Source organism: Leopardus geoffroyi, chromosome B4 (assembly GCF_018350155.1).
Source record: "Leopardus geoffroyi isolate Oge1 chromosome B4, O.geoffroyi_Oge1_pat1.0, whole genome shotgun sequence".
NCBI classification, from domain to species: Eukaryota; Metazoa; Chordata; class Mammalia; order Carnivora; family Felidae; genus Leopardus; species Leopardus geoffroyi.
In genome coordinates, this window is record NC_059341.1 from 10,298,135 (window position 1) to 10,322,261 (window position 24,127).

A 24,127-nucleotide genomic window follows, 5' to 3' on the forward strand; every position below is an offset into this window, starting at 1 on the left:
GCTTCACACGATGTCCAAGATCTCTCCATTAGATTAATTGCATTTGCCCCCATTGTAGTCTCAAGAAATGGAAAAAGAAAATTCTTAGTGTTACTTCTTTCTGTTAATGATGTCGGTGATATTCACAATGTTCTTGAAAAAGGGTATTACTTTGAGGTGGATGGTAAATTTGGGGCTAATTGTAGAGCTGAGTTGGAATACAGAAGCCAAGTAGAGGTGGTATCCTATGTCCCACACTCTTACCCACATCTTCTAGACGCCTTAGAGAAGGCTCCAGATAGCTTTACTGATGACAGAAGCTACAGCCAGTGGAGGTGCAGACAGTGTGCTTCAGTAGTGAGTTTCACTAGCTGCTATAATGTCAGAGAAGTACATGAAACAGCTCGGCATTCATAGCAAGCTAGACTTCAGGCTTCATAAGGCCAGCTGGACCGGGAGGTGAATGAGAGATGAATCTCCCATGTACTAAGAGTTTTGTTGTATTAAAAATTATAGCATGATGCGAAAAAAAAAATGCATTGACTTATTTTCATGACTGGATGTTTTTGTGCTTTGGGGAAAATGGACAGGTGTTGCTTTCTCTTATTGCTGTTTGATTAAAAGGTGCTAATGCAGTATTGACTTGATAATCTCACCAGGTACACATGCAGAGCAAACGAAGAAAATCTATTTGATGGCTCAGAAATTGACCTACATAAACCAAACAGTCCGCTGGCTGTTTGGATGCGGAACAACCTATTTGGCTTACTGGCCACAGGGCAAGAGCCAGAATCCCACTTCCCGCACATTCACTCCGAAATGACAACAGGCTTCAGCCACTCAGTGTTTAGATCTGCCTCATTTGGAAATGTTTTAAGTAGTAATAATAATAATGTTTTGAAGAAATTGAGTGGAACACTAAATTATTCTCTGATACCTAAGTTCAAACTGTGCAAAGCTAAAGAAGCTGAAAATCAATGCACTTTTAAAGTCATTAGAGATCATAAGTGAAATAAGTCTGCACTGCTTTAGCTAAGCTTTTAGTGTGCTGTGCTATTATTATAAAATCAGCCTGAATCTGCATTAATTTCACAGTCTTTTTCTCGAAGAAGCCCAAGGGTGCATGATGAATAAAATGTAAATTTCAGAAGGCCGTGTTTTTATTGGTGAAAAGGGCAATGAGCCATGTAGTTGGAGCAGTGACCTGCATGGTGGCCAGCACTTGTACAAGGAGCAGGCAATATAGATTCTGGTTATTTTCCAGCATGAGAAATAAAGAGCCACGGAAAGTTGAATGGGTCTCCCAGGAAGCATTCAGAGAACTGTACATTGTCTTGTGTACGTGAGACGTTAGGCCAGATCTCTGATGCATCTCTGAAATCACAACTTGGAAAAGTCATAAAGATTTTATACAACTCAGAAACCCAATGCAGATAAAGGTTTGCCTTATATGCACTGTTGAATACACTCAGAGTAATAGAGCATTTGTTTTTGTTCGTAATCAATAATTACAAGTTTGTGCAGGATGTGGTGTATTTCTTTGCATTTAAATAGCATCAATGTATATGTATACATATATATGTTTTAACAACCCAGAAGAGATTAGATCTATTTATTTGCTCACATTTCGAGCTCTTGGAATTTATTTGCTAATTTGCCCTTGGTGTGAGGATTTTATTATTTGCTGCTTAAAAATCAATGCTAAAATTTGAAATCCAAAGCCCAAATGTGTGGATGCCCTAAGTAAAGATAATCAGCCAAGGAGAAAATGTAAAATAGCAACTTTTTATTTTAGAAATGCAAACTAGATCTTGCTAATTTCAACCCCCCCCCCACCCCCCGTGGCTAAAAAAAAAAAAAAAAAAGGAAAGAAAGAAAGAAAAAAAGGAAAAATAAAAGTACCTAACTACTTTCCCCTCATCTCCATTTTAAAAAAGAAACTAGTCAATAAATAAATCTTTCTGCTTCGGTCAGATTAGCAAGTCCGCACTGTGAGTAAAAAGCCAACTAAGATAAAGCCAAGAGAGAAGTTGTTGATTTTTATGTACTACTGAGAACAGTGTCGTCCTGTGGCAGTTCTCGTAGACTGTGTTGGTTTAACAAGCGTCCAACCCTTTTGTCTTGTTGTTTTTTGTCTTTCCTGCTCCCTGTCCCCTTGTTCCCCACAGGCTGTGCGTTTGTCACATTTTCTACAAGGGCAATGGCACAGAATGCAATCAAAGCCATGCATCAGTCTCAGACCATGGAGGTACTGTATCATCTGCCCTTTCTTTGTTTTCTTTGTGCAAATGATGGGGAATGATAAAGCAGCTCTCTCCTGCGCGGATTGTTCACGTGACAATCACGGATTGACACTTGCACTATCTCTTCATTCATTCATATTCATCCTCTCTCTCTCTCTCGCTCTCTCTCGCTGTCTCTCGCTCTCTCTCATCCTCTCTCACTCTCTTCTCTCTCTCTCTCAATTTTTCCCCTAATGACTTGAAATGCATTTAGTAAAACCTTCCACTTGCTGTACATTGTTTTTTGAGCCTTTTATTGCAGTGGCCCAGGCCCTGCAACGTAGTGTCACGATGCAATTTAAACCAAGAATCGTTCTCGATCTCTAAAGGATCGAATCTGTTCCTGGTCCAGGGTTGGTATGGAGTAAACCTTAACAGCCCTCACTCCAAATTGCAGCCTGCCCTGTGTCCATCACAGGGTTCTTTTTTTTTTTTTCTTTTTTTTTTCCCTCTCTCTCTTTTTTTTTCTTTTTTCTTTTTTTAAATATGGAGTCAAGTTCTCTTCAGTCCAACAGAATTGTGCTTTTGCATCAAGAATGTTGGGAGAAAATTAATACTTCTCCTACATTGTTTAACCAGTGAAAATATTAACGTTTGAGAATTCCTTGAAAAACGAGATTTGTCTTTTTACTAAAAAATGTGCAGTAAAAGAAACATAAAGGCTCAAATTTGGTTTCCTAATGAGAGATAGTGGCTTTGGGGGAAGATAAATACGCTGATGCGGGTGTTCACCCACAAACGTAGAGAGACGGCTCTGTCTAGCCTGTGATTTGAGTCTGGCCTTTCAGAACTTTGCACAAAAGCATTCCAAGAGTGATATGCTGTTACTTACTCGGTATTGTCTGATAGAACCATTTGGGAATGCATGTTCTGCCGTACTTGTATACCGTGCCTCTGTGTATGGGTGATCTGTTCCAGAGGTGGCCCTGTGGCGTTACCTGAAGTTACGTTTTCATCTTCCGAAAAGCAGAATATTTTCGATTTGATTTAATGTGCAAAAATTTCTTTATGGATTGTTTGCGCTTCTTTTTTACCTCCATTTTTGGGGGAGGGGTTATTTTTTATTTGTTTGTTTTGTTCGTTTTTTTGCAATGCTGCATCTCCCAAAGCATGCTGGGAGCTAAGTGATCATTCTGCGTCATGTTTTGTGGGCAACTTTTTTTATAGTGAGCCGAAAGGTGGGTGGACAAGGGGGGCAAGAGTGTGCATGGCCTTGTCATTAAGTGTTCACTGTACTTTTCTGAGTTTTGATATCAGCATTGCAAAGCCTATTGTCTTTTTCGAGCTTCATTTTGACTTTGATATTCCTAACATATTTTATATAATCACTGTGTTTTCCTTTCAGTGCAATGCATTTTTAAGATACTCACACCCCCCTACCTGAAGGCAAGCTCAGGTGAAAATCGGCCACAATAGGAGATAAATAGCAGGACTTTGAAATTCCTAGGGATGCAGTCTTGTACGACACGCAGTCACAGGTCGATGCTGTGTTTGTCCCCCACTTTCTCTTCGGCTGTTCCATTATTGGGGATCAGTCTGAATCCATTTCAGAGAGAAACTGATACATTTCAGTTTGGAGAGAAAAATGAAAGTACCATTAGGGAAAAAAAAAAGTCTTCACCTGTATTTATTATCTTCCATACATGTGCTTCATTCATAATTATTTTATTTCCTGTAACTTAGTGATTTGTACCTTAGATGATTTTTTAACCTGCATTCTTTCAGCTCTAACCCAAGCGCCTTCATCTGGGCCCCTGAGTACAGCTACAGAGGATGCTGGTCTGTGTTCTCCTGTGTTCCTACAGGGAGAAAGTTCGGGAACGTAGCTCAGACCTGGGTATGAACCCGAACTAAGGAAGAATAGGCTCAGAATGAAAAGAATCTGCTATGGAGAATGGGGCGTATTCTAAGAAATCCTTGATCCTTTGGTTATTAACGTCTCTATTACAATTTAAAATCAAATGTGGTACATTTGTTTTTCGTTCTGAACACCCATGCTCAAACAGAGGGGCCTCAGACATTTCAATGTCTCGTTGAATTGAAAAATACTGAAATCGAAGATTATATATTATGCAGTCACGTTATAGTTGTCCAACTGAAGTTCATCAGGGGTTTTTTTGGTTTGGCTTGTTTTTTTTTTAACTAATTTTGTTATTTTCAGGACTCTGGCTCACATCTTTAACCAAGATGTGTGATCTAAGAAATCTGAATTCAAAATGATCTGAATGTTAAGGTTTAAACGAACACGTTCTTAAGAATAATTAATTTTTATATCGTACCTTCTATTTTTCCACTTTCCTCCGATCTATGCCCAGCCCATTTTTCCTTTTTATGGCTTAAACAAGTTCTTTTGGGCCTAATTTTTTGCTTTTATATAATTTTTTTTTTTTTTTTTTTTGTATTTAAGGAAGAAAAACACAACAGTAAATGTACTGTTAGGAGGAGATGCTGTCATTTGTTATGGAACAAATTTGATACAGCAGTAACAACCCTTTCCATACAAAACCCTCCCTCTGTATAATCTCCATCTTCAGAGTATTTTGCTCACTTTAAAGTGGAAGTACTGAAATATGGAGCAGAAGAAGAAAAATGAAGTATAGATTTTTTTTAAGGGTGGAAATATTATTTTTGTGTGGTTGACATTTAACATTGTATCCTGTGACCGTGGCTCAAGAGCTGAAGACCGATACGCTCGCTGGAGGTTGACCACTGAAACAGCCACCTCATTTTTCTCACATTGTTTTGGTAATACCAGACCCGCTAGCCTCCCACCTTGACAGCTACACTCCCAGTAACTACCCAAGGTGATAAGGGTGGGGAGGGAAAGACACACAGGTTTGTTTTCGAGGAGAGAGAAAAATGACCCAAAGGAAAGGGAAAGAGCTCGTGTAAATAGGAATATAGAATTTCTGAGAGGGAAGAAGTCTGTTATCATGCTGAGTTTCAACAAAAGTTGTTTTTTTTTTTTTTTTTTTTTAATCAGCTGGGTAGAATTATTTCTTTTTACCTCAGCAAAGTGTAAAGGACTTTAATGGTGAGGAGACGTGTAGGCAAGCCATGGTAAGAGGGAGAGGGAGGGAGGGAGGGAGGAGCTCGTGTCTCTGCAGAATGGTGGCCAAAGTCTCAGAGGTGTTCTGGGAAGGAAGTCTTCATGCTGGAGGCCATTATTTTCCCAAATGATCTCATCCACTTCAAACATGACATGAATTCATCCTATTCTAGAACCCTGAGCCATTCCCTCACGCACCGCCCCTACTCCTTGCCTTTTAAAGGCAATGAAAACTGAAAAGCGTCTAGAATGGTGATGTCCAGTGAGACAAAAAGCCAAGTCGGCGCCTCCTGCCATTTCAGATCCAGCTCCTTTTGCTAGAATATGCTTCTGAGGCTGGTGGTTTGTGGTAGCCCCAGGCAGGGTGGAGAGAGGAGATGCGTTAGAGAAGGAAGGGAGGCCCGTCTGCAAACACCACAATTAGGTTGGTCGGGGCCTGCGTTCTCTCTCTCCTTCCCTCATCCACATTCCTAAAACAACCCACTTCTCCCCACTGATAGTGCCCAGTCGGGAAGATCCCCGCGCTCCTGAGTTCAAAAATGCATCACTGAAAATGGGAAAGAGTGAACAAGATACATGAGCGAGGGACGTTTTCGTCCCCATTATGGCATCTCTCCTTCTTTGTCCCCTGCTCACGTGTGGAAACAGGCAGACACACAGACGACTCTGTCTGTCAGACGAGCGGAGCACGAAGCTTAATTAAAGAACGTTGATAAGGTGTCTTGTCTCTGAGGAGGTCCCGGAAAGGTTGGAGGAAGACACACGAAGAGAGGAGGAGAGGCAGTTTAATAATCAGAGCAAGAAAGCAAATGGCTGCACCGACCACCAGATCCCCAGAGAAACCAGTGACAGTATCTGGAGTTTTCTGTTGATGGTACTGGTCAGAGAAGAAGAAGGAATATCAAACCGTTTTAAAACCATTCCAGACCGTTCCGTGTGCTCCACGATAGTGGAGCAAGCTAGACCCGGTGCTGAGTGTCACGAGAGGCTTCCGCCAGGCGGTAACCCCCTCTTCACTTTCCGCTGTGTCTGACCACAGGGCTGCTCCTCACCCATCGTAGTCAAGTTCGCGGACACTCAGAAGGACAAAGAGCAAAGGCGCCTCCAGCAGCAGCTGGCGCAGCAGATGCAACAGCTCAACACTGCCACCTGGGGGAACCTGACGGGCCTGGGCGGACTCACCCCGCAGTACCTGGCGGTAAGTGCTGGGCCCGGGCCGCCCCCCTGAGTTCAGAAAGACTTCGTCTGGGGGCTCTTCGAGTCCCAGGACGTTAGTGAAGTCGGCGTTGACGCCCGTTCCTTTTTCCAAGTTAAATCGATTAGCTTCGGGATGTGACTCGTTTAACTCTGGCCTGGCCCAGGCCGCGGAGTCCCACGGGGCGACATTTCTGACCGGTGTGGCAGAGGCCGCTCGCGGCCTTGCCTGAGAAGGGGGCGCGGCGCGCTTGCTGGTCAGGGCGACACTGAGGCGGGCGTGACGCCGAAGAGAGGTTAGTGCGGTCCACGTGGGGACCGGCGGGATCCCGTTCACGCTTTGACTCGGCCGTCTCGGGTCTTCCCTGTGGAACTGTGTTGACAAGATCGGTTGTTTCTTCCTGTAGTTGAAAGCCCCAAATTAGATCCTCCTTCAGGACGAATAAACCCAGTTCCCTCGACCATGGTTACGTCAGTTTAAACTTTCATTTTCCTGTCATTCCTTGTGCTCCCCATTTCTGTCAATATCTGGAGTAAAATACAGCGACCAGAATCCAAGACAATTCCCCCGGTGAGATCTAAACAGCACAGAGCAGTGGCCCCTAGTGTGGACTTGAAACTGTCTTTTTATTATTATTATATGAAATTTATTGTCAAATTAGTTTCCATACAACACCCAGTGCTCATCCCAAAAATGCCCTCTTCAATGCCCATCACCTACCTCCTCTCCCTCCCACCCCCCATCCACCCTCAGTTTGTTCTCAGTTTTTAAGAGTCTCTTATGCTTTGGCTCTCTCTCCCACTCTACCCTCTTTTTTTTTTTTCTCCCCTCCCCCATGGACTTCTGTTAAGTTTCTCACGATCCACATAAGTGTGAAAACATATGGTATCTGTCTTTCTCTGTAGGACTTACTTCACTTAGCATCACGCTCTCCAGTTCCATCCACGTTGCTACAAAGGGCCGTATTTCATTCTTTCTCATTGCCACGTAGTACTCCGTTGTGTATATAAACCACAATTTCTTTGTCCATTCATCAGTTGATGGACATTTAGGCCTTTTCCACATTTTGGCTCTTGTTGAGAGTGCTGCTATAAACATTGGGGTACGAGTGCCCCTATGCATCAGCACTCCTGGATCCCTTGGGTGAATTCCTAGCAGTGCTACTGCTGGGTCATAGGGTAGATCTATTTTTAATTTTTTGAGGAACCTCCACACTGTTCTCTAAAGAAACTGTCTTAATGCAGCCTTACAGCGGCCCTTGTACTAACCATGTCGCACGTGAGGCAGAAGGCAGCTAACGCTGGTCTGGGTTTTCATTGGTTTTTCCTCGAACTACTGCCGAACCATGGTGCTCCAGCCCCTTTTTCCGCCTTGGCACCTGAACGCGGGACTTCACCTTGATTACTATAACTTCCCCTCTTGAGTCTGGGTGGCGTGTGCTGGCCTCTCTCGGCACGCACGTGTGGGTGTGAGTGTGTGCGTGCGTGCGTCCATGTGTGTTCTGTCCCGATCCTGTTACTTGACATGGTCACTGTCCCCCTTGGGATCGCGTGATCCATTAGCCTCACCTTGCAACAGCCCGTGCACTTCCGTACAGCAGTCCTCCCTGTGATCTTGGAAGGGAAGAGCCTGCCTGTCCCGGTGCAGACGGAGAGGCTCAGAGGGGCTCCGCAGCGTTTCCAAGACCGAGCTGCCGGCGGGCAAGTGGCACCTCAGCCCTCCGTGTGCTCTCTGTGCAGCTGGCTGCGGCTGTGGCTCTTGGCCCTCTCCCGGCCCACCCTGCCCGCTGCCCGGCGGGGTCTGGCTGTGATGGCTACTCGATACGTGTTTTCTCACTGAACGAGGCACGCTCTCCTCCCGTCTTCATCTGAGCCGTTAACAGAAGTGTGGCCTGAGTTGACCAGGCGCCTTCTAGCCATTTCTCTGTCATAGCCAGAAAGGCACCATGAGAGATCTCCTCAGATGTCTTGCCGAGATCCGTATATGCCGTGCCGCATCGTCTTCTTGGTCTCGCCACCTAAACTCGTACAAAACAAGAAATGAGTCCAGCTTAACGGTGATTCAGTTTTCCCGAACTTGTGCTTTTCGGTCGTTCACGGGACACCTGTTTAATTGCATGTACCAGAATTGGTATCAGAGATCGATGTCAGGCTCACCTTCTTGTGATTTCTAAGAAACCAGCTTCCTACTCCGTCATTTCTAAAAACCAAGACACCTGTGCCTGTCCCCAGTCTCCTGGCACATCTCCCACGCCCCGCGGCTTACAAAAATCTGTGGCACGTTTCTTTGATTGCATCTGCAGATTAGTTCTGTACCCTGAAAGAGAATTCATCTCAGCCTCGCTTGCAAAAACATACTTTCATATGCTCTTAACTATGCTTCTGCCACGGGCTTCCATTCTTTCTCTGCCATATCGGTTCTGCCCCTTTCAGTTGGAAGTCCCATTTCTTCGGAAGGGCCGTTGGCTTCTCAGGCCTTCCTTCCTTCTGTGTCGAGGGGTAGATTCTGACTCTGTCCCACCCGAGGATGGTTATCAGTGGGTGGAACCCTTGGCAATCGTTTAAGGACACTTCCCACGAGTTCCACGCACCTCAGTTGGCATTATTAATTCCTCAAAATGGCCTCAAAGCTAATTTAATTTTACTTCCCTTTAATTTTTAAGCATACCTAATAGGAAAGGGAGTAAGGGCTCCCAACCGCAAGAGAATGGGAAACCCAAGATACCACACCAAAATAAAGGATTTCTATCAGAGCGGTTCATCTCTAACTTCTTCCTCCTCGTGTGAGTGTCTGGGTCTGTGTGTAATCCCTAGACAGTCTATGTCAACAAGTCAGGAGGGATGAGTGAACATCGCTGGCGTTTTTTGTTACCTGTCACTGTTAATCCCCGTAATATCATTGTAATTGAGAATCGGGTTGAATCAGCCACTGATACTCCACTCCACTTGGTGATTTTAAGTCCATGGAGAGATGCTCAGTTTTGAATCCTACCCTATTGTAGGCCCGGTTTTGCACTGAACTGAAAAAAAAAAAAAATCTACCCTTACCCAGAGCAAGGACAGTGCTGTGTGGTTCTGCAGCACTCCAGATAAATTCTGAAAGCTGTTTTTGAAGTCATGAGTTGGTCCTGTTCCTCCTGAGCATATAGTATCATAACATCCGTCAGTAATAAATTTGATGAATTTGGTATCCACGTACGTTCGTGTATAGGAGAGAACTACGTGCTTGTTCCTATGTCTTTGTTGATCTACCTTATCCAAAAGAGTATCAGTAAATCCAGGTTAGTGGTATAGGACGGAAGTTAATCTATAATTCAGCTGAATCAGACAGATAAAGGAGCCCTTGAGAACAGCAGCCACCTGCCTTTACCTTGTGATACCCACTGATTGAGGGTGGGATGGGAGGGGGGTGTTTTTGAAAGCTCTAAGGAAAAGCTCAGAGATCCTGATTTTAACTTGGGCTTTAAAAGATGACGACACATCTGCCCAGCGTCATTGCACATCACACCAGATACTTGTAAGTTTTGACAAGTAGTATGTTCCCCTCTGACGGTGAAGACCACCTTAAAATTGTGACCGTTGTCTCGGTCGTGTGGTCACCGGCGTAGCTGTGCCTACCTATGCCTGTGTCCGTAGTTACCGTGGTGATGTCTCTGTTGGCCCAAGAGTCTTTGAGTTCCGCGTGCTTCTCATGAAGGACACCGAGCGGGGAAGGAAAGTGGGAGAGCGAGGGATGGGCTTTGATTGGCAGAGATGAGTGGTGGTAACCGCTAGGCTACAGAGAGAGCATTAGTCACGCCGCGTTGGTTTCGATAGATTTAACACCTGGTTGTTAAAAAGACTAAATTGATTGTTTTAAGGCGGCAGTGTTACTGAGTTTCCCCGGTGTCTGTGTTTCCTAATAGAGATTAGACATTAATATGGATTTACAGCCCCGACTCTGGGAGCCTTCTGTCCGCGCATAGTCGCAGCAAGTGGCTGGGTACGCACGAGGGAGAGCGGGCGGGCCCCCATGTGGCTCGGCGTGGCCCTGTCCTGTCCCTGCCTTGGTCTGACGGTCCGCTTTTCTCTCTGCAGCTCCTGCAGCAGGCCACCTCCTCCAGCAACCTGGGTGCGTTCAGTGGCATTCAGCAGATGGCTGGTAAGTCCTGACACGTGCCTTTGCTGTTGAGCGTGCTGCTGTCTGCATTCGGGGTGGGTTCAGAGGCAGAGAACGCCAGCAGGGAAGACGAACAGACAGCGATTAGCAGCCCTGTTCACTTTCTGATTTGGCTGTAAACAGGAGAGTCCGCCGCTGGGGAGTCACTCGGGAGTCACTCTCCCACCTTGGGCTTCTCCAGCGGTGGGTGGGAGCCAGAGAGGCTGAGAGGCCCTGCGTAGCATCCGCAAGTGTTGCGTTTTGGTTTTGGTTTTGGTTTTTAATGGGATTGATTGCGGGGGAATTTCCAACAAGGTTCCTCTATCCGGGGGGCAGCCACCATGATTGACGTCCTTCTAAAATTTTAATAAGAAGCAGTCAATAAATATTCTGACCTCCGTAACGAAAGCCAGGATCGCAGGCCTATCTTTGATACCGTTTGCCATCCCTTGATAACCACAGACAATTAACAGGGTGCCTTTTTTTACTTCAGTACCCCGGTTGACAGAATTGTGCATCAGAAGCTTTTATGTGGAAGCATAATCTTTGTTCTTAAGAAAATCAAAGTGGGGCTGGATTTGAAAGCTGGCTCGTAAAGGATTTCTTTTTATAACGAGCTGTGTCAGTAGTAACTGAGGTGCAGTGATTAGTGAAGAAAGGTCACTCCTACTGTGTCACCTTCCAGGCTGATATCCCAACGTACACGGGGCCAGGGAAGGCGGCCCACGCAATAAATCAGAACACAGGTGCCATTAACCTGCCGTGAGGAACAGCGAGAAGGTTCTTCCCTTGTTTGATTCCAGAAAGATGGGGGAGAGAGGGCAAGGGGAAGAACAGATTTTTGGCACATTAGAATCAAGCACCATTTGTTTTTAATGAAGGACAGACACCCTGAGTCAATGAAACGAAACCTGAATGTGCAGAATAAAAGCCAGATTTCTTTTGCTGTCACTATGAAAACTCCTTTTTTCTCATTTTTTTTCCTTTTTTTTTTTTTGCTCCCCAAATAAATATCCTTGGTTTTGTTTGTTTCATTTTGAATGGATCTGGAAGGACTTCCTCCTCACATGGCTTCTGTGATCGTCAGCCCAGCCTTCCCCTGCGGCCCCACAGGCTCATGGGAACCTGTTGTCTGATGGGATGTATTGACCTGTAGGGGGAAAAAAACAAAACTGCCGACTTACTCATTGGGCTTTAAATCTTCTCGCACTGCCAGCTTATTTTTTGTTTTTTTTGTTTTTTGGGGGTTTTTTTTTTTGTATAATACTGCTTTTCACTTATTAGGAAAAAATATATGTTAAAATGGTAAATTAAATCATTCAGCAGTATCTTTATAAACACAGTTTGGGAAGCTGGCTTTGGAGCGAGGAATCCCATTGAAGGGTTAATTTTTAGTTCTGTGAAGGGAATCAGAGAGTCATAAGTAAAACATTCAGGGAGTTTTCTGCGTTTTAAAGAGAAAACCTCCAGATTGCAAGCTCTAAAATAAATGTGAAGATCTGTCATATTTTCAGCCAGTGCCACATTTATTCTTCCTCCTAATAGTATGGACCCACCCAGATCCGAAATTAGGGTCTTTCCTTCGAGAAAGCCTCCGGCTCTTCCACTGCGGCCCTTGAATTATGCAGGGAAGGTCACTGGGTCCTGAGGCTACTACCAAGCGCGTCTTCCCGGGTGGACACAGCGCCCTGTCATTTGTCATTAGACTCTGTGCTCCTCTGCCTTGACCACTGCAGGTCAGGGTGTTGGCGTTTCCATGCTCTGCGTGCTCAGTTAAAAACTAAGGGTATCTGGGAGTGACCTTAGAAGGCGCATGAGCAGATGGCTAATTTAAAGCAGCTGGTAAATGCTCTGGGCCTTCCAGAATACCCCATTCTTGAACCTTCTTGAACCTTCCACATAGAAAATTCAGCACACTAAGTCCGTACAGGCTGTGAAATCAAATGCTGAGCGCTCCATTAGCTGCCTTAACATCACCTTGAATGTTTAGAGTATCAAGGATGTAAATGTCAAGGCTCCATCTGCTTGGTGAATTCCAGAAAGGGGGTTTCTTCCTTCATAGGGGTAATCAGGTCTTATCCTCCTGAGTATTTGAAGCTCTGTAGTTGGAGGGGTTTTTGTATAAATATATAAAATCAAGTTGTACGGCCTCCTGCTCTTTCGTTTTCTCCTGAAGTAGGACTTAACTTTTGTGTCTGCCAGTGACCCAGACCAGTATTCTAAAGTGAGCTGGGGGGCTGGGAATAGAAGTGCCTCTCTGAAGGAGGCTTCCCTGACTCCCCACAGGTGGGTGGGGCACCCTAATGCCCCTTCCTTCCTCACTTTCCTCCCCCACCTCCAAGTCACCAGGCCCCAAGACTGGAATGGCCTGGGCTGAGGAACTCAGCCAACTCAGTAGAGACGTGCTACTGACTATTTCTGAGTGGATGTGTGAACAAATTTATAAATCGACAAACGCAGATTTGTATTTTGGATACATTCCCAGGGGAGCTTAACTTAAATGCCCTGTTTTTTTCAATTTAAGAAATTTGACTTTAGCCTTACACCTAAGCCCAGAAAACATTATATCAACTAATGGCAGTATCTTCACGGGTGAGCTGGCGAGGATTTGGCAGTAGTCGGTGCAATATCAAACATGTTACCAAGTGCGTGGACGTGACATTCAGTAGAAGCGATACGAAGAAATCCAAGAGCCCATTTATCCCAAATCTCACCTAGGTTAAGATGCTCGTGGAGGGCTGAGGATGTGGCACAGCTCAGCTGGGCACCTCCACAGTTCACATGCCGTCTCTATGTCTTACAGAGCCACATAATAAACCCACTTGCAAAACTCAGTCCAGCTTGGAACGCTGTCCCCAAAGAGAAAGAAATGTCATTTCAGAAACCAATAATATTTTTTTGTGAACAACTCTCAAAATACAATGGTCTATCCTTCAGGAGATTGAGGTTTATCACTAGAATCTAAAATGTCTCATTTCAATGAGTAAAACACTTTCTGCTTAAGGAGAAAATAAAGCCAAAAAAAAGAAGAAAAAAGAAAGAAAAGAAAAGAAGAAAAAGGAAGTTTAGATGACAAGTCACTAGGTATTTGTGTCAGTAGAATCGAATGAGACATCAACTATACTTTTTTCCCCAAAATAATTTACCATTTTCCTTTCAAGCTAAAAATAACTTCACATGTGTTTCATGATTTTATAGAAGGGGGCCTTTAGTGAATATGGAATTGAAAAGCAGAAGCTGGGGCGGCCCGGGTGGCTCAGTCAGTTAGGCCCAGGTCATGATCTCACAGTTCGTGAGTTTGAGACCCATGTTGGACTCTGTGCTGACAGCTCGACGCCTGGAGCCTGTTTGGGATTCTGTCTCCTCCTCTCTCTGCCCCTTGCCTGTTCATATTCTCTCTCTCTCTCTCTCTCTCTCTCTCTCTCTCTCTCTCTGTCTCTCTCTCTCTCTCAAAAAATAAACATTAAAAATTTTGTTTAAATAAAAGCAGAAGCTAGATTAGGATCAAATCTTTAGAAGCTGAATGCATTCACTTACACTTTTGAAGCATCCTTGATTGATACTATTTTCCCTCTAAGAAAACCTCTCAGAAAAACTTGCCCATTCCTCCCTCAACTGTAATCTTTGTCCCATGAATTTCTGTAATCTCAAAAACTTGAGCTAAGAGTCCGGATTTTTTTTTCTTTTTCCTGAAGAAAAAGGAACAAGGGAAAAGTGACTTTTCGGTCATTAATTTCTTTATAACAGCTACCATCTCCAAAGAGCATCGTGGTACATAAACAAGGGTAATATTTTATGATTTTGTTTTGAAAAGAGCTCCTTGGAATAATCATGCAGTTTATCCTCACAGCGGGCCAAGCACAAAACCTGCACTTTGTTACTACGTTGCAGTTGGGAAAATGAAGTATGTAAAGGTTAAATGACTGCGTGGGCCCACAAGTCCAGTAAGGGGCATAGTATGGGTTCCCAGATAGCACGAGGCTGAGAGGGTCATTAACAAACTTGCCCAGAGTCACTGTGCCAGTAAGTGGCAGGTCCAGATTGCAAATACATCCAAACCCTCAGCTCCCTACTGCCCAGAAGCCTGAAACGGCGCTCCGTGTCTCAGCAAATGCAGATACATTTGCATCAGCGCGGGCTGTGGCGACTTTCCTCTGCAAAAGGTTTAACAGGCCAAGTAACAAATCCAAGCCCTGGATCAGTGATGCAGAGAGCAGTCCAGAACTGTGCGAAAGGAAGAGATTCGGAGACAGTAACAGGAAGAGTGCCTCGCTTCATTCTGGAACGCATTTCACGAGCCTTGGGCTGTTTTTTGTTAGGGCAGTTGTTTCCTTTTCCCAGCGTGAGGAAGTGTTATCAGAGAAGTTAGAGACTTTACTACGGAGCTACAAGGAAGAGTTTATCTGTTGATACGCGAGAGAGGACTGCTGTATTTCCCATATTCGGTGAAGCTGGCAGTAATTCTCTCCCAGAATATCTGGTCTCGGTTTTAAAAGTATCAATGAGGGGGCACCTGGGCGGCTCAGTAGCTTGAGCATCTGACTCTTGATGTCGGCTCAGGTCATGATCTCACTGTTCATGGGTTCGAGGCTCAGGTGGGTGTCTGCACTGGCAGTGTGGAGCCTGCTTGGGACCCTCTCTCTCTCCCTCCTCCTCTGCCCCCTCCCATCGTCACCCGCATGCGCTCACTCTCAAATAAACTTCAAAACAAAATTGTTTTTAATAAAGTAACACTGCAATTGCACGGTGCAAATGTTGGCTTCCAACAACAAGACAGGTCTCCTTTCATCAGTTTGCCATCCTCTCTCCAGAGAAGACCATCCCGGACCGTCTGTGACGAGGGGAGCAGAAGGGAGACTTTTGTAGTGGCCTGTACACGGGAGGGCCAAGGGGCTCGCGCTGGAGGCCCCCCCCCGAGTTGTGGGGTGCGCATTTTGGATTCGCGAAGATGGCCTGGCCTTCCTGGAGCGGAGCCTCCCACCCTCTCACCGCAGACGCTTCCTGCGAATGTGCTAATAGGCCTTATGAGAACATTCCATAACCACCCATCTGTCACTTTTTAACAGACCTGATTGGCAAGCACTTGTAACAACTGACATCTGTTCTCGCTTATTGATATGCAGATTTATGGTAATTGCTACGAACAATAAGACACAAAATTACCTAAGGTGAAGATTAAATTAAATTTTCATGCCCTTCTCCTTATAAATAATTTTTTTAAATCTTAAATTTCAAGTAGGCATATTGCACATCTGTTTCGTACATCATTTCTTCGTTTTGGGAAGGAGTTTTCTTTTCCCAAGTAATGAATGAAAAGTTGGATGCCTGTATTTCCCCAGTTATTTTTTTTTTTTTTTTTACCACCTTGATCCTGGCACACTGTGGGATTTCATAAAATGTATTTAAACGTTTTCTATTTCTAGTCAGCCAGGTTATTGCCCCTCGTTTGCAGGGTGCCCCTCTGAGCAGAGTGCCAGGTGAGGTTAAAAATGGTTGCGATATTGCCACGTGCCAGGCCCCAGCCCGCTTCTTGGTGAGGCCGCCCCTTCTGGTCGCCCCTTCCTATCGCTGTGTGGGTGTGACCGAGAGAGCCACCCGCAGGCAGACAACCAGGAGGGTCCGGGACTCAGGGGAGAGAGGAAGGAACAGGGTGGCTCACATACCCCAAATAGACAAGAAAGCGACCGGAAAGGACAAACAGGAATGCAGAGAGCCCCAAAAAAAGGCTGGCAGGCAGGGGCTGCCAGTGTTGTCTGGGCCCAGGGAGGGAGCAAGTCTATGGAGGAGAGGACCCGCGCCTCCCGAGCAGGCCAGTGTGCAAGCGTCTGGAGGTCAGAGAGCCCGCGGACCGTCCCATGTGGTTCCAAGGGAGAGGAAGGCTGGCCTCACGTAGCTTCTGGGTTGCTTTCCCTAAACGGGGCAGGTGCCTTTTCCAGAACAGCATGGCCCCCAGTGCCCTACCCTCAGTAGGACATAGCTGCCGTGGGATGTCCACACTGGTCACAGGAGCACGGGGGCCCAGAAGAGCCAATACATCCACTTCCGGGCTTGTGTGCTGTGGGCAGTGAAGGGTCCGGATCCGTGTGTCCTGGGGGAATGTCTGGGGCTCTCCACCAACCCAGGACGGGCCCTGTGGCCAGGGTGGCACAACAGTAGCACCTAGAAGGACCTCGCCGCTCATGGGAGGCTATCTTCCCGGAGGGGTGCACAGGGGGATGAGCCTCGGCCCTCTGCCACGTCGGACAGAAGGCCACAGGGAGGGGAGCGGGTGCCTCGCTGCCCCGTGGCCTGGCCAGTGAGACCCACGGTGGGGGGGGGGGGGGGTTGGGGGTAGGGGTGCTGTCCTGCTGCCTCAGCCCAGAAGTTCTTGGAGAGTCTCTGGCTTCCTTCACTTGAGCTACAGCTGTTTCTGTCCTCAGTTTCTCTCCCCGGCAGGCAGTCCCATGCCTTGGTTTCCTCCGATTCTCTATCACAGCCACTGCTCTCCTCAGGCCGGGGCCTCCCCCCACCCGCTATCCCCCCGAGACTCCCGCCTCTCACCTGCCACGTGGTAGGCGGGAAGTTCTTAGTCCCTAGGATCTGTCACCAGAAACAGGCGCATGCCGGGCCACACACACCTTCACACATGATCTTGGGGAGTTCGCAGCCCCCGTGCGTCCCCTCGGTGGACTGCGGCTAGGAACGCCGAGTTAAGGTGATGAACGTGCGGGAGGGACACAGTCGTGCGACACGCTTGGGGCTTTGAAGGAGGTCACGGCCCATCTGTTCCCTGAGGAAACTGAAACCAGTGATCTGTGGTGTCAGGGATTCTGGTAATGGCTGGAAAAGGAAACCACGTTAAGCAGTTAAAGGATTGAGTCTGTAGTTTAGAGAACAAGACGTAGGACACAGCTATGGTGTGGTTCCCGGTTAACATCTTAGCTCCCGATGGAGATGGTGCACCCAGGGCCTTGCCCCCCAGGGGCCTGGAGCACCAGGCCCAGCACCCCTCGCCCAGCCCCCTAAACCTAAGGGTGCCACGTTGAGGGAAGCGGAGCCCGAGCACCAGGAGGAGGAGGGAAGAGCTCCGGGTGGAACCAGAAGAACAAGGAGCATGCGTGGGGAGGCCGGGTGGCGGGCAGAGGCCAGGCTTGCCGCGAGAGAAGGCACGACGCCCCTCTCCTGTCGGGGCCTCCGTGTTCTCTCTGCACAGTGTGTACAGTATCGGTAGTGGCTTGGTCACGTGGGTTTGTTACCAGTGCTGAGCAAGGGCGCACATGTAGCGTGAGGAGCGTGCCTGGCACATGCCTTGTTCTTAGCGCCGTCATCATCGTGGTTGAGGCGATGTCGCTGCGTTTTTTTACCTGGCTAAAAGAGCCTGGGCTGTTGGCTTCCTCTGCGCTTGGCATTGTTCTCTGAGCTTTGCGTGTATCGAAGACTTTAATCTCTCAACCCTCCAGAGGGGTGTCGTGTTTTGGTCCCACCACACGCTTAGAGAATCTGAGGAGCACACCGCTGGGCCAGTTTGCTCAAGGTGACAGAGGCTGTCGGGAGGTGGGGTGAAGCCAGGATTTAAACCCAGGTGTCTGAGAGCAGGGCCCGCACTCTTGGTGACCAGCCTGCACCGGCTCTAATGTGGCTCCTGTCACCAGCAGAGGATGCTGTGTGATCCCAGCCCTAGCAGCACAGGACAGGGTGAAGGAAGGGATGCCTGCCTCCGCATTAGGAGAAGCAGAAGTATGGGGGTCAGGGCTGGGAACTGGTCCTCACTCCACAAAGTTGGCAAGGAAGCTGCCCTGTCGGCCACCGCTCACAGGCTCAGCGCTTATTTTTCAGGGGTCAGGGGTGTCGTGAGAGCTTTGCAGGGTCAGCACACAGGACCACAAAAGGCCTCGAGTGGAAGGACTGGCGTGGTCCTCCACTGGGAAGCCCCTGCCGCCTCAGCTACCCAGTGCAGCGCTCATCCCCATCAAAGACTACGGAGAATGAGCTTCTGAGTCTGGGCCTCTTTCCAGAAACAGATGAAGTAAGATCACCCTCCAGTCCCTGTCTTCTTGCTCTGATACAGAGCAGCCTTTCTGGGGGCAGGCGCTGTCTGGTTTTCCACTTAATCCTTCCTACTGTGCCTAGGGTCTGGCCTAAGGTGGCCTCTCCATAACTGCCTAGTGGATGGACGGATGATGGTCGGATGGATAGATGGGTGGGTGGATAGATAGGTGGGTGAATGGACACACAGATGGATGGAAGGACAGACAGATGGGTGGATGGTTGGATAGGTGGGTGGGTGGGTGGATAGATGGGCAGATGGATGAATAGAGGGACGGATAGACAGATGGTGGGTGGACGGATGGACAGATGATGGATGGATGGACAAATGAATGCATAAATGGATGGATGGATGGATGACAAGAACGTGGGCGAATGGACAGACAGATGGATGAGCTGGCAGACACAGGTCCTCCTGCTTGCTGCCTCTCTCCATCTCGTCCTTCTCATCTTCTTTTTTCCCCAAATCCCTCAGATGCTGCCTGTCACCATGACCACTCCTTTCCACTCCTGGTCTCTGCTTCCCTTGGCCCATATTTTCCTTTCCCTTGCAGTGTGACCATTGAACACAGTTGGCCCCACACACACTGTGGCGCCCCAGAGCTGCAGTCCCCTGTCTAGTTTGCCAGATGGAGGCAGGGAAAGGCCAGATAGGATTGCAGACACTCTCGGGTGGCAATGTGTGGGAACAAAGGTAGAGGGGACACTGTGGAGGACACACCAGGCTTCAGCCCTGGGTTTCCAAGCAAAGAGGACAGTGAAATACAGAACCCAGTGTTGTCAGCTGGGCTCTCAAGAATGCCAGCGGGTGAGACCGGGAACACACATAGTTCTGATAAATACTTGTAAAATGGATTAACGAACAACTGAGGGAAACAGTAGGTAAAGCTGTTATAGATACTGAAGGATTAACAGCGGAGAAAATGAACACTTGGTTGGGTCTATGGATGGTACTCTTACCTGCCGTTAATGAAAATTTCATCCTGTTCGATGCCCCATCCATTCATTCTGTATAGATTCACCCATCACCCACCATGTGTACAGCTGTGAGTGTGTATGTCTGTCTGTTTAGGTGGACTTGAATATCAGACAGCCTATTTGTCCTCAAAGAACTCAGTATTTAGTTCAGAAGGTAAGAGATACATATGCATAAGGTCAAGGTAAGATATGGTGACTGCCACGGGGTTATAAACACCAGGACAAGTGAGTTTGCAGCTGACACAACGAAGGGGTGTGTGTTGAAGGCAGACTCTCAGTCTTCTTCTGAGGGAGGCTGGGAGGTGTGGCAGGATCAATGCCCCAGACTTGGGGAGTCCACCACCATTTGCCCTGATGCCTCGGCCCAGGACCTGAGTCCCTGACCACTTATTGGTGAGCTGATAAGTTCCCTCCAGCTCTGGAATTCCCTCCGTGCCGGTGCTGTGGCCCACACTTGGGGCGGTCAGGGGTGATGTCTTGGAGGGCCCCCTGACCTCACCAGGAGAGTGGTTCTGCTCACCATTAACTGATGCCAGGCGTGTGCTGCAGATTTTCCTTTCAGTCCTAAACCATCCCCTTGTCAGCACAGCTCTCGGTCAGGGACACAGTCGGTCACGTGGTTTACGTCATTACAGCTTTAGAGGGACCGTCAGTCACAAGAGGGCCAAGAGATGACAGATGGGTCAGAACAAACGTACCTCAGTCCTCTCAGCGTCGCTCAGGTGTGAAGCACGTTCGAGCCCCTGTCCAGAGCTGAGCCCCAGGCTGTGTCCAGGTGGCTCTGCACTGAGGCTGTGCAGCTCCTGTGCTTCCCCCATTTGCCTCAAGCACCCCAGAAGAGTAAGACCAGTGCTTTCTCAAGTCACACGTTCTTATAGATAGGACCCTGTCTGACCCTTGATCAGAGGGAAGGAGGGAGAGCCTTTTTCCAAGTTGCACTGACAGGAGAAAACAAGGTTGCAAAGTCTACACTCTTCTTGCAGAAGTTGACAGGATCCCTCAAGTACTTGTGTCCTGCCTCAGAGCATCCTCAGGACCTAAGTGGATTTTGAAAAACAGGTGTTTGGCTTTCACCCTCAGCCAAGAAGGCTGGGCATCTTCTGGAAGAGGACAGAGCATTGTCCTCAGCAAAATAAGGAGCCATCTTGCAGCAGAGGCATCAGGAACTCTTCTCTGAGCAGAAAGAAGATGGAGGCAGCCAGGACGGAGGAGCAGATAAGTGAGCCTAGCTGCTGTGCTGTGAGCGGTGCTTAGGCAGAGGGCTCCACATCCATGGCCGGTCGCTTTCACGGATATGTTGCTAGAACATTCTCTCACCATTCCATCCACCCCCCCCCCCCCCCCCCCAATGAATAAGGACGCTGTGATCTGGCCAGTCTCTCTAAGGCAGATTAAATTGCTCGGTAGGCATTTATTAAGTACCTGGATTTGAGACATGAGAAGAAGGTGAAATTAAGCTGATTACTTAACTCTAGTGTTTGTCTGTATAAAATTTCTCTGTACAGGGAGAGAACCATTGTGTCCTGCTTCTTAAAGGTACATTAGTGTGAAGTGGAGAAAGACTCAGAGACCCTTGGATTGAGAAATAAAAATGGAAGAGGCCTCAGCCAATCCCACCCTCACGTTCTTGTAAAGTTTCACTTCTCTCTGCTGTTCTTTTCTTAATTTTCACTAGCCAGAGATTTGTCCTGGGTAAACATGATCCTTCTTTAAAAATAGATGCCTTTAAAATGCAAATACAAGCACATTACAAATAAAAATATAACCACGATGCCATTTTTATTCACCCATTTTCTTTTTATTCATGAGATGTTATTTGAGTCCCTACTAGGGTCCCATTTAGACTTCACATTTAAAATAAGTCTGGAGAGAGGATGTCAGTGGCGATAACCACCACGAGGGTCCCTAACTCTTATCGGGTGTTTACACTGTGCTGAGTGATTTGCATCCGTCATCTCTTTAAATCTGCACACTGCCCTTGGAGGCAAGGCGCAGTTAGTGGTGCCGCTCACTAAGCAAGCAAGAGGGTAGGTAAGTCATTGGCCCAGGGTCACAGGGCTGGTACAGTGGCAGAGCCAGGAAGCCATCATAGCAGTTCAAGTTCAGAACAGGAGCGAAGTACTGCTTCCTCTGGAATTCCTTCTTCTCGGTGCAGCTGACGGGCTTCCCAGGAGCCCTTCCTCCAGCCACGGGGCCCCAGTCTCACGAGTTCTGTACTGCTGCCCTGTCGTGGTAGAAGGCTCTGGTGTGGCCAGTCTGCACAGAACCATCCTGCTCTTTCCTCGAGCTGTCTGAAGCTCCAGGACAGGGTGGTTGGGACACGTCCTGGGTTAGGACAGGCAGCGCCTCACACGGCGGGCGGCTCCACTGGCAGGTGTGGTGACTCACGGGTCACCGGGGCAGCGGCACAGAGCGCGCCATCCCAGGACCCGCTGCCCAGGGCCTCTGATCCTGTCACCCGCCCTCACACTTGGAGCCGGGCCGCGCGGGCCTCTTGCTAAAGTGGCGTTTCTCTCCCTCCACAGGCATGAATGCTCTGCAGCTACAGAACCTGGCGACGCTGGCAGCCGCCGCGGCCGCGGCCCAGACCTCAGCCACCACCACCAATGCAAACCCTCTGTCCACCACGAGCAGCGCCCTGGGAGCCCTCACAAGTCCGGGTAAGGCGGCTGCTCTCCTTCCCGGGACGCGGTGGGGATGGCGCCCCGGGTGGGGCCGGATCCCTGGAGAGTTTCTTAAAGACACCAAGTTCGAACGCACGTGGGTTTGATTTTCCCACGAAGACAAAGAGGAGGGTTTTCCCAGAGGGAACCCACCGAGCCGGTGGGTCTCCGGCCTTCACCGTGCTTGGTGGCCGTGCTGTCGGTCACGCTGCTCAAGCTGGCACCTGGTGTGGGTGTGGGAGGAGCCTCCCTCGCTTCCTGGTGTTCGCTTTGCTTGTTAGCGGTTCAAGCGTCCTCTGTTGAATCTCAAAATCCCTAATGGTTCCAGGGTTCTGTTTCACACCAGCTCCATCCTTCCCGCTGGCTCTCAAAACCCACGGTCCGGAGGGGACCGTCCTTGCCATCGCCTCCCGGTCGTGTCCCGGGCTCTGTAATTTCAAGTCTTTCTGCTCGGAAATGTTGTCACCTTATTCAAAAGCAGATGCCGTTTTCCTTTTCATACGAGCCAGACATAACGCGGTTGCTTAGATACCAGCATTTGTGTCTTAAAAAAATGTTTTGCTGGCTTTTCTTCCCCTCTGAATTTTCGAGACCTTGCTGGATGAGCTCCCTTCCCCACCCCCGCCTCTGCAGATCCCATACCCTCTGCCGCCTGTGCCCCAAAGATGAGCTGCTTGGTGACCGAGCTTGCGTGTGCTCATGCGGGGCTGTCTTTCGGGAAAACACAAGATGAACACACGGCTTTCTCAAGGCTTTTGGTGGCAGGAAGCGGTGAGCCCGCGCCACAGCCAGAAGCCGCGGCCCCGTGGTTCGTTGCCGAAACACTGGGTGTCTAATCCGTCTCCCCATGAGGACCGTCTGCAGGGAACCTCAGAGACACTTAGGCGAGGCTCGGGCTGGGGGTGGGGAGGGCATCCTCAGGCGCGGTGCTCTCCTAGCAGCACAGGGGTGCGTGGACTCCGTTTTCTAGAATGCCTTCAAACGTGTCCGTTACCCCATGGGGGCCTCATTTGGGGCAATAGATGGCATTTCCGAAAAACCATCTTGAGGCCCTTTTTTCCCCAACAAACTAAGTTACAAATCTAATGCAATACGTAAACCTGTTATTTATACAAATCCTTAAGTAACCCTTGTTAAGCAATAGACGTTTTGACAGAAACTCCCCCTGTAAAAATAATAGTGATTTTTCTTAAGAGCAAATTAAAAATTTGACCTGACTAATTTACCTGTTTTATAAATCAGATTGAAAAGTAATTTCTTGGGATGCCTGGGTGGCTCAGTCGGTTGACCGTCCGAATTCGGCTCAGGTCGTGATCTTGCAGTTCGTGAGTTCGAGCCCCGCGTCGGGCTCTGTGCTGACAGCTCGGAGCCTGGAGCCTGCGTCGATTCTGTGTTTCCCTCTCTCTGCCCCTCCCCGACTCGTGCGCGCACGCTCGCTCTCAAAAATAAATATCAAAAAAATTTTTTTAAGTATTTTCGTAAATAAGAATGTTTTTCTGTCCACGAGGACAATGAAATGACTACGTTAAAACAGCACAAAGTATCTGTCATACACATATTTTATTGTGTCTTTAGTTAGAAGCTCGTGTTTTTAACTATAACTTATTTGGAGAGAAAAAAACGTAAGTCATTTACAACCTGTATGCTCATTTATTTGCTTATATAAAAATAAAGATAGCTGTGTTTTTTAAAACACACTTTACCTTTATTTAGCAAAAGTATATTATTAGAGTTTTCCCAACCTTGGCCTTCATCTTGTCTTCCTTTTATCAAGAGTGACCAGCAGAAACTAACCAAATCATTGGTAGTAAACTGGAGG

At 47.8% G+C, this 24,127-nt stretch overlaps 1 protein-coding gene across 15 annotated transcripts in view; it reads left to right on the plus strand.

Annotated features, from left to right (window-relative positions):
• CELF2 (CUGBP Elav-like family member 2) overlaps nucleotides 1–24,127 on the plus strand; it is an 836,861-nt gene that overhangs the window by 770,778 nt on the left and 41,956 nt on the right. For 14 of the 15 annotated variants that reach the window (XM_045465677.1, XM_045465676.1, XM_045465665.1 and 11 more), the window contains 4 exons: nucleotides 2,148–2,227; nucleotides 6,350–6,508; nucleotides 10,582–10,645; nucleotides 22,171–22,305. In XM_045465677.1, the coding sequence (XP_045321633.1) occupies nucleotides 2,148–2,227; nucleotides 6,350–6,508; nucleotides 10,582–10,645; nucleotides 22,171–22,305 (438 nt within the window). The remainder of the gene's footprint in view (nucleotides 1–2,147; nucleotides 2,228–6,349; nucleotides 6,509–10,581; nucleotides 10,646–22,170; nucleotides 22,306–24,127) is intronic. The other variant, XM_045465678.1, reaches the window with a different exon arrangement.